The following is a 10,842-nucleotide window of genomic DNA, read 5'->3' on the forward strand; positions in this document are numbered from 1 at the left end:
GTATTGTCAGCCTTTGACTATGGTCTATACTGAACTTAAACGTATCACATATTGCTCGTTTGATGTCAAATACCGATGTTGTATGAGGGATGGTCTCATCACGTACCACCTATATTACCACAAGTATTCTCGTTATCATTCAACATGATTGGCTCTACACTATATGGCTACTTTATTGAGCATATATGAACGCGAGTACATGGCGTACATACATGGTATATTGTTGCACCCTCGGCAGTATGGCTTCACCACTGGTTACATGTTTCATTAGGCAAACGAGTGTTCCGCTGTATGGGGGGGGGGGGGGGAGTAAGAGGGTTCGTGACTGACAACAATGTTGGGGAACCTAGCATGGAATAAGACACTCTAGGCGTGGTTGGCTTCCATGTCGGATTTTGTAGGTTAGAACCTACTTTTGTAGGCTTAACATCGCTGGTCTGTAACGGGAGGATATACAAGCTAACAACAATATTGATAAAGAATGAGGCAGGACAGAACGAACATTATTATATCCTCCCCCTGCGGCTACAGACTCGGTGAAAAACGAAGATGGAAGTTATTCTGAATTCCGTACGGTATCGAATAAAGGAACCTATGACTTTGTTCTACCTCCACCCTACCCCCCCCCCCCCTCTTCCAGAGCTTTGTTTGTAAAGATGTAGCATATCCTATTATTAACCGGTGGTCTTCAGTAGTTCGATCTCTGTCTGTGATATGTGTCCCCAATCTCCCTTTTCTACCGACAAGTTTATCATTATCATACAATGACCCCTTGTTTAACTGCTCTAACCTAGATTAGACCATGGAGGTAAAACAGACCTCCATGATTAGACTAACAGATGGGAAGAGCACGAGAGACCAATATAAACTAGAAAGGAAATAGTCAACAGACTGTGAGGTGATAATACTCCTATATTACACTACTGGGATAGCAACATACACACATTGCATGTACAGGCTTCAATGTAGGACGACACGACAAAGTAGTAGGCTATTGCAACTAAACTGTGTACTGCGAGAGCATTATGTTATTCAACTCTACAATATACAACAGTATAAACCATTTGTTTACATCTGTCAATCTGTGTCTGTCATGCATTAAGCGTACAGAACTACATTGTTGGGTTATGGTATACGTAACATATAAATAAATAAATTTACATTTAGGCCTGTTATATATATATATATATATATATATATATATATATATATATATATATATATATATATATATATATATATATATGTATGTATATATAACAGGCCTAAATGTCGACATTGTATGATAGTACCCACCTCTTCTCAATATGAGATGTACAAAATTCAACATAGTATACAGAAATGGATACAGAAGCGGGAAGGGGGTAGACAGGGGGAAATAGTGTGTGGACTGACGGACACCTGCCCTTAAAAATGTAGTTGTTTTCCATCACATTTAGCCCTGTAGATAGTGCAATTTTATAAATAATTACTCTTGATTGTGTGTGGAAGGTTTAAATTAGGTGAATGTACGCACACACTCCCTAGTTACGCGTCTGATGGCGTTCTGGCCCGGAGGAGTGGTCGAATTCTTTCCCCGACTGAATGTGAAAAAGGAAGGAGATAAGAGTGCCCCCCTCATTGCATTGACAACTGTAACACCTACCTACTTTAGCTACTGATGTAATTATGTATTACTGTATAACAAGATTGCTATCTCCACCTTCAAATCATCGATATTATAAACCATTGCAAATTCAGGACAGACAAAATATCATTTTCTCTAACAATAATATCTTCCATATGGAGAGGATATCCGAGTGTGGCCTTGTTGAGGTTATTAATCATATAGTAAAATCGATCATATTAAGTCTCTAATAAGTAATTATGACCATGGATTGAATCATCGTAAAGTTATTGTTTAAAGCTTTTCTATTCACACCTACACTAGTCTGAAATAAATACAAAAGATTTAAGTATGTTGTGAATTACACTATTACTGGGGAGTATATTCTTCAAGTAAAAGTTACTCTAAATTGAAGGATATTTTCGCTCTGTTATAGACCTAAATTAGAAGTATATCATGCCCTGGAAGCAGGAGAATTCACTCCTTACAAAGAAAGGCCAGCCTGAACACCCTCAGAGGGCGAAGTGCTACCCTTTTGACCCTTCACTGAGACAGATTCCATATTATGTAGGCCCTACAGAAACATGTTTCCTTGTTTGACTAAAATACCTCTGACTTTGAAAAGGATAGTTAGCACAGGGAATTTCAAGATTCGCTTCAAATTGTGGTTATCCACCGTCTGTTATGCATTGTCATCAGGAAGTTTCTTACCTGTAAATTTGTCCCTCTGTCCATGCATGGTAAGGCAGTGATGACACAAAGGCCTATTTACTTCCCATGGGCTGTGACCTCGTAACTAGCGTCTGTTTCAATTGTCCTGTGCACCCTCGCCATAATCGTGTCATCTCAGTCACGAGGTCCAGTGGCAACATACTTGTAAGGGCACTTCCACCCCAGTCTAAAATACTGAAAGTAGGGAGGGGGGCACTTCCACCCTCAGTCTAAAAGCATGGGGGCTCAGTCTGTATATTAATATGTAGCATGTACAGTGCAACTTAAATAGTTCAATATTCTTCAACATTGCTTCCACAATTGCCAAATATACTACTATTTTATCTATTCAATGGGAGTTTGAGACCCTCTCCTCTAGGTAAACTCCTTCTTGAGGTCGAATTAACAGTCAAACATTCCTTAACATCGTTTCAAAGTTGCAAAATATAGCACTCCGTTATATAAAGGTTTCTCTACATGTGGGAGGGGAACCATGTGCACGGCTATCCATATACCCCTGCCACAGGACGACAGTACATATTATCCCCGCTGATAAAAGAAGTAAGGGGTTAAGGGGCTGTGTTGAGAGTGCATCAGTTTCACAAAAATAACGTTGCTTTTTCGTTCCCATGATGCATTTTTAATGGTGACATATTTTCCAGTATTACATGGATGTTACATGGATGTCATATAGGGTCTTTTTATTGAACTAGAATATACATTTATTATTACTTTCGTTGGAAATCATTTCTCAAAAAATTATTATGAAATAGCGAACGATATATTTTACTGCACGTCATCCCTTTGCGATTATTAAATTATGGAAATGTTACAATGTACTTTAAAACCAACGAACAATCGTTAATACGTATCACACAAATTTGCAACTGTAGAAATGAAACTAATATAGACTATGTAAATTATCTGCATACAAAGTACTTGAAGCCCCAAAACAGCACCGACTATCGGTAGATTAAGTAATGTTAAACTAGCGATTGTTTCCCAAGCTAACAACTGCATCAAAGAAACATTCAATAAAAGCGTGTTTACATATTGAGTTCAACCTCCAATCACTGCCCCCTCCCCTGCAGAACCAAGGATATACGAAAGGGATAGCCACATAACTCAAACTAGACTATGTATATAATTACAATAGTTCGCCCGACCCCCAGCCCCTCCGCCCTAAAAAAGATAGTAACTTAAGTATCGATCGTTGTACAACCTGAACAACATAAAGTGTGCATAGTTCAAGAAAAAACCGAACATAGTAAAACTTGAGGTAGCAACATTTATAAATACGATGTTCCGTCATAAAAAAAAAACAAAAAAAAACAAAAAAAAAAACAGCACCAATTGTGAGAAGATGGAATTTGAGTAAATTAATTGACTGGTAACTGAATATTGTTATGGTAGATGGAAAATTAACTGGACTGAAATATTTATGCCACGGGATAATTTAAGGGCGCTGATTGACATGTTGAAAGAAAACCTGTCATATTTTAAGTCCAATCATTAATATGTGTGACGTCTACAATAGCAATGACAGCATACTATATGCTGTTTAACTTCGAGGGGCGATGTTGGTATTTAATTCTTCGAGATAAAACTAGGGGAATAGTCCTCTGTTTTCTTTAGCTTTCAATCGACTGTCAGTATTAGAGTGACATTTTACTCTTTTCTTCCAATCTAGAAAGAGCGACTATACAGATAGCTTAGACTATTATTCCTCTATGTTCTTTATCGCATAAAGTCTGGTTTATCGTAAGTAAACGTGACGTAATCTAACTTATATCTGTCATATATTTCCCTTAAAATAGAATTATTTACCTGTTTAATATAATAGTCTTTAACTGTTGGATCTGAACTATGAGTGGTGTGGAAATTACTAGGTTTTTTAATCGTTTTATTTTTAACATTTATGATATTTTCAAATATATAGTCGTAATCTCTTTTCGAAGTTTCCAATCGTCCAATAAATGAGTAGCTGACGTCACACGGTAAACAAAGGAACGTTGCGTGTGTCCAATGCTCTGAGTACCCCCTGGATCTACCAATCACCGGCTTCTTAAGAATAAATTTCAAAAACCATTCGAATTGTGTTTCATTAAATGGAAAATCGTGTTTTCTGAGAGATTTGTCCATAAATAATGAAAGCATCCTTTGGAAAGGTTCTCTAACGAATATAAATTTTTGATACGTTTTCAGTATCTCCTGGGCTTCCGTAACATTGTATGTACTTAGCGCTTTGAATTTAGCGTGGAAGAATGGATGGATGTTATGCGGGTAACGGTCTGGCTTGTATCCAGCCACTTCGAGAAGAACTCGTTTCCAAGCAGAGCAGCCATCTTTCGGCACCGAACAATAAATTGACTTGGTGTTATAGATTGGAAACAAGTGATTCAATCTCTTCATTTGGTCCGCTCTCAAGTTGCCCTCAGAGTCCCAAATGTTTGGCCTCTTTCGAACCTTGGAACTGAATGCGCATGCGTTAGATACACCTCGCTGTCGAATATCCTGTATTTTCTCTTGGCATCGTTTGTCGCATTCAAACTGAAGATGAAAGGAAAAGTAAAAAAATTGTGGCTTGGACATCGGAGTAGGGATGGTAAGGGTGTGACGAAGTGGTTGCAGGGAGGTGGGGGGGGGGGGGTGGGTGAAGCGGTTCTGCATTTAGATCTTATCCCATGCCCCAAATCACTGAAGTGAGTATAGTTGAGTATCAAACATTCCCAACGTGCCTTCACAAATTAATGTGTGTTCACAAACCGACAAACGCCTCAGGTAATATATTTCCTCAAATAGATGAAAGTGGTTTATAGACATTTCCCACCGTTGTAATGTCATTCAGTATATCATACTTTACTACCACGCAAATACTGTACGTACTGTCGTATTGGAACTTCACAGCGTGTACCAAAATAAATACAAAATTGAATCATCACATTGTGCATGCCGTCACTTGGAGAAGGGGTAGAGGGAGAGCCGGGGAGGGCGTGAATGCCCCTTCCCAACGGTGAGTTGTACTCTGACGTCATCATGCATATATATATACACAAAATGGGTGTTTGAACCTAATCTGAGTACAATCACCATAGTGTAACACGTAAATATGTTAAATAAAAGAGATGTATAGAATAAACCGGAAAGGAAAATTCTCTTCAATAAATACCTTTTATTTCAACCAATAGCTACAGGTAATTATGTATATGACACGTATATTCCTCCTAACTTTAGTCAGACATGTGCGTGACATTTGAGTTTTCCCGCTGCATTTACTTGAAAAATATGATTCGTAATAATAAACATATCATTTAGACTTCATTTGTATTAAATACGCGAAGCCGACTCAATTCTCATCTCAAATTTGTGAAATGAAAATATATTTGTATATAGTTGATGTTTTATAATATTACCTCTTCACTCATATCTATCTTTTTTAAATCCATTTCCTCTGGTATTTTGGTCCGCGCTTGTGATAAGCGTCTTCCACTGGTGGTCACGTGATTCACACTGGAAGCCTTCATCAGGAAAAGATTGGTGCCGTTTTCGATTGGTCGAGTTCGATTGTTATGTAAATTATGATGAATAACGTCTTCGGCTTTGACGTCAAGAGAATCGTGATATCGATACGGCATCCCTGAAGAAAAGAATGTAAAGACATATATATCAGTGACACGTTGTTTGTTAGTAGGCATAGGCATATATAATGTGCAGTTATGTCTAAGTAATTATAATAATATTTAGTTTCATTCACTTGTTTTAATCTCTCACATGAATATTCATAATATAACTTACTTGGATACGAAGTTACAACAGTCACTGGGTTTTTGTAGAGGTATACAGTCTGTAGCACGTGCTCATGAAATGTGCTGCAAACTTTACTTTATATATAGACACAGTGTTGTTTATATGCCACAGAACTAAAGGAGACCGTTATAAACTATTGCTATTTGTCCACGTGTATAATTTACCACTTCTTTATTTTCAAGACTGAGGAACCATTTATCAACAAAGACGCGTCGATCGAAGTGACTGCACTTCTTAATCTAGAACACAACACAAGTTCAGCTTTCTAGAAGAAAGTCAAGAAATCAATGGCAAGACATGCCCATTTTTATTGTTTCAAATGTGTGTTTTTTTTTAAATTAAATTAGCGAAGGGCAAATATTTTGGATGTTATCCATGTACGTTCATTGTTGTTGATATGTGAAATAAAGGGAGACTTGTTTAAGGTAAATTTATGAAAAGGTAAAAAACATTGGATTAACATGAACATTGCGACAATAACTAAGATATTGATACCGTCATATCTGAAGGTAGTAATTCAGATATTTATTATGCTGAATATTGAAAAACCGCAATTAGCCATCCGAGGACAAATCGGCCATAAAGTTAAGTATAATTTGGTTAAACCTATGAAAGCTGTAATGCAATATATGCATACGTCTATCAAGTGAAGGTTTTCCAGTACTGTAGCCTATCATATTTTCATATACTAACAGTTGAATAAACGTGACACAATATATTAAATTAAACACCCATCGAGAACTGAAATAGAACTTCTATCCTATAGTCATATACTATCAAATTATTCCCAATGACATAGGGTTGCACCTCAGATCTTTCACACGTGCGTTTTCGATATTAGATTATTCATTGCCACGACGTTATCATGCATTATATCCTCAGGGTTCATTAGCAGGGTGCCATAAGTACAGTTTACGCTTTCCATATTGTGTGTATCTGTGGGCAGTATAATAAGCTGTGCGGTTTCACCGTGGGCTTACATGCACGGCCTGAGAGTTAAACTACTTTGAACTATATTCAAATCACAAGTGTATTGAGAACCTGATATTCAAACTTGTTTGCTAGGTGACCCCAATGTTCACCTTCATAATTTAGGCGACCCACAGTGGGGTGATGCTGGTGATTTGGGGTGTGGTACAGACGGGAAAGAAGTAAACCCCCCCCCCCCTTAATTTAAGAATAATTTTTGTCAATAACGTTGCGAAGTTGCACTCTGTTTCTCACAAAATTGGCAACTTCTTAATTTATTTCTCATTCTATGGCGATCCTTCAAAAAAATCATGGGTGACCATAGAAACGGTTGCGACTCGTGACTCGCGACCCACTCCTTGAATATCAGGGTCTTGAAGATTCGCAGTAAAGTGCCCTTTTGATGTTAAAAAAAATTGCCCTTTTGTTGGCAAACATTCAACTACTGGAATTGCTGGTTCAGAATGCCTCAAAGGTTTATTTGGCTTTTGGACTTTTTGAGATGATTTTGTAACTAACATACTCAAATTAAAATCACATATCCCACTGCTTTTCGAATTATTTGAGGCCTCTAGATGGCACTCTCTTCCTCCCCTTTCAGCGTATAACTTCAAAACAGCTAATGGAGAGCATCGAAGTACCCCTCATGCCCCTCCCTCCCGGCCCACACCGATTAGCCTATAAATGGTTGTCATACGGGTATACCATTGGTCATATGTGCCATTTACAGTCCATTGAAGACCAATATTTTCCATTTTCCTTGTTACAATATCAACACCTCTTTCAGTAAAAGCAGCTCTTTGGTAAAAGCGGCTGTTCCATGATGAAGTTATTGAGTGAAACATATCTCAGCATGGTTGTAAGAGCATGCATAGCCTTTAGTGTTTATAATTTCAGGGAGATTTCATGAAACGGGGGAACATAGTGACAAGATGGGAAATCCAGAGATATTAAAAGAGACATATTTTCGCTCATTATTCATGCATGAACAACTAAAGAAAAAAAGAAAACAGACAAACAAGGGCTTAGAGAAACAGAAAATAAAGTTTATAGAATGGAAGCACTAAAATGCTACTGTATGACAGCATCCATAACACATAGAAGGAATATATATAGTATTATTGACATTGTACGATTGACGAGCCTGTTGTAGTCTACATACCGTTGTGATATAACGATATTCTTAACGGCGCACTGGACGCTATGAACAAGTTTAATATGAAACTATGCGGGTACGTACAATACATTCGTGTACGCTAAACCCATACCCCTTAATTTCCCGAGGAAATGATACTGTGTATTGAGTAGAGTACTGCTGCATATTCCTAGTGTGCAACGAATCACAGTCGCGTTTGATTAAATTTCCGAAGCTATACATATTGTAATAATACTATCGTTGGAGCCATTACAATGATAACAATGCTGTTTGATTATTAATATTCTTATTTTCCTTATATAAATACAACTTACCAGATGTAACTCCGTATGATATTAGAACGAGAAATACAGTTCCAATGCCTAACGAAACCAAAATTATGCGGAAATTGTGTAAGGTACACCCGGCGACGACCGCCATGTTTACCTTACTGTATGGCTATGAATTGCCCATACGGAAACGAACGTTGGCAGATTAATTCCCGCATGCATGGGAGTCTAACAAGACACACATGGAACTAATAATATGTATAAACCTGCCCCAAAGGTAATACGGTAATGTGTAAGTGCCATACACATTAACATATCCCGTCGTAAGTGATTTGAACCTTGTTGTACATAAAACATTTTCAAAATTGTGGAAATCGAACTTTAGGGAGCATTTTGTCTCCCGAGGGGCTGTGAATCTGTTCGAAATCTTACTACTGCTTATATATAGCCAAATATTTGACAAAAATGTTGGTTGGCATTTTTTTTCGGGGAAAAATAGTTGATAGTTAGTGACATAATCTAAGCGGTGTTACCTTTCATAAAGGGATATCCCCATGGTTGAACATGTTTACTCAACATTGCTGGAAAATTTCTGAATCGTGAGGTCAAATCAAGTTATAAATTTATGGCGAAGGGCAGAGAAGAGAGGGACAGAAAAGAGCGAACAATTAATATACACATTCAACGGGGCCCTGCAGGGTACAATCCTGTTCGGAAACTTCCAAGTAAAGGTGTGAAGAATCGGAGAAACGTTGATATGGAATTCTAGAAGGGATGCTCATATTTGAAAGCTTTATAAACAAAAATGTACCCCTTGATTAGTCAGCTGCCGAGTCAGAGTCGAAATGATTGTGTGTGTGAGGGGCGGGTGGGGTTGGGTGGAATGGGGTGGGGGAGGTAGGGGTTGGATGGACTAGCTTGGTGAGTTGTTTAAAATGGGATACGTACCCCAGTTGCGTTAGGTGTAGCATATATATATTATTATAATCATGTTTGAGAGATCCGGCTTTAGGAATCACAAATGACTTCGACTTGGTTAGGATCATGTTTGATCTCTAGAGTAAGGCATATATGTCACCCAAAACACAACTAGTATTGTTCGATACAGGTGAAAAACGCCTACAGTGGAATAACGACATTCCTTACCGGTTTCGAATCTCTGGACATACAATCAGCGTCCATAGCCTAATGGTTAGGGTGTCCGCATATAAAGCAGGAAGCCCGGGTTCGAATCCCGTTGGAGGCTGGAATTTGTTTTCACTGTTCTAAATTTTCTCATTACGTCATAGTATATATATTTATATATATATATATAAATATATATATATATATACATATATATATATATGTATGTTTATATATATATATATATATATATATATATATATATATATATATATATATATATATATATATATATATATATATATATATATATATATATATATATATATATATATATATATATACTGTTCTAAATTTTCTCATTACGTCATAGTATATATATTTATATATATATATATAAATATATATATATATATATAAATATATATATATATATATATACATATATATATATATGTATGTTTATATATATATATATATATATATATATATATATATATATATATATATATATATATAAAACTCAGGTGACACGAGCCGTAGATATTATCGTCTCATTAATCAGGTAATACGAAGCCTAGACAGTATCGCCTTATCACCCAGGTTATACGAAGCCTTTGACTTATCGCCTAGGTCATACGAAGTCTAATATCCGCCTCATTAATCAGGTTATACGAAGCCTAGAAATTATCGCCCCATCACTCAGGTTATACGAAGCCTAGAAATTATCGCCTTATCACTCAGGTGATACTAAGCCTTTACATTATCGCCACATCACTCAGGTTATATGAAATCTAGAAACTATCGCCTCATCACCCAGGTCGTACGAAGTGGTTTAATTATCGCCTTGTCATTTGGTTATACGAAGCCTTTAATTTTCGCCATATCACTCAGGTTAGACGAAGCCTCTAAAGTATCACCACATCAACCAGGTTGCACGAAGCCTTTAAATTTAATCACTATTAATAACGATTAAATAGTTCAATTTCATTTGGTAATGATCTATTCACTTTTCTCCTGAAGTACTATTGAATCATCATGTCAACATTTGAAACAATAATGGCGGTCACAGATTTTCCAAATTTCATGAAGTCATCACTCGGGCAGCAGTATGTATGTGCACCGAAAGAAATCATTATGGCGAGAGCACTGAGAACACATTATATGATACAAATTTTAGTAACAGTATTAAATACCTT

At 36.9% G+C, this 10,842-nt stretch overlaps 1 protein-coding gene across 1 annotated transcript; it reads right to left on the minus strand.

Annotated features, from left to right (window-relative positions):
* Positions 1–1,955: 1,955 nt before the first annotated feature.
* On the minus strand, positions 1,956–8,759 carry LOC139981251 (carbohydrate sulfotransferase 11-like). Its single transcript, XM_071993525.1, has 3 exons — positions 8,564–8,759; positions 5,731–5,954; positions 1,956–4,867 (listed from the first exon to the last, which is right to left on the minus strand). The coding sequence occupies exons 1-3, from the start codon at positions 8,667–8,669 to the stop codon at positions 4,055–4,057; spliced, it is 1,143 nt and encodes a 380-aa protein (XP_071849626.1). The 5' UTR covers positions 8,670–8,759; the 3' UTR covers positions 1,956–4,054.
* Positions 8,760–10,842: the final 2,083 nt, after the last annotated feature.

The sequence above is a fragment of the Apostichopus japonicus genome, chromosome 1, assembly GCF_037975245.1.
Source record: "Apostichopus japonicus isolate 1M-3 chromosome 1, ASM3797524v1, whole genome shotgun sequence".
NCBI classification, from domain to species: Eukaryota; Metazoa; Echinodermata; class Holothuroidea; order Aspidochirotida; family Stichopodidae; genus Apostichopus; species Apostichopus japonicus.

What these genes read in the sequence shown, in the direction of transcription:
- LOC139981251 (XM_071993525.1), bottom strand. Translation starts at nt 8,669, where the DNA reads ATGGCGGTCGTCGCCGGGTGTACCTTACACAATTTCCGCATAATTTTG. An exon ending in ATCATACGGAGTTACATCTG is followed by an intron (nt 5,955 to 8,563) that starts GTAAGTTGTATT and finishes TCTTTTCTTCAG; the next exon opens with GGATGCCGTATCGATATCAC. An exon ending in AGATAGATATGAGTGAAGAG is followed by an intron (nt 4,868 to 5,730) that starts GTAATATTATAA and finishes TTTCATCTTCAG; the next exon opens with TTTGAATGCGACAAACGATG.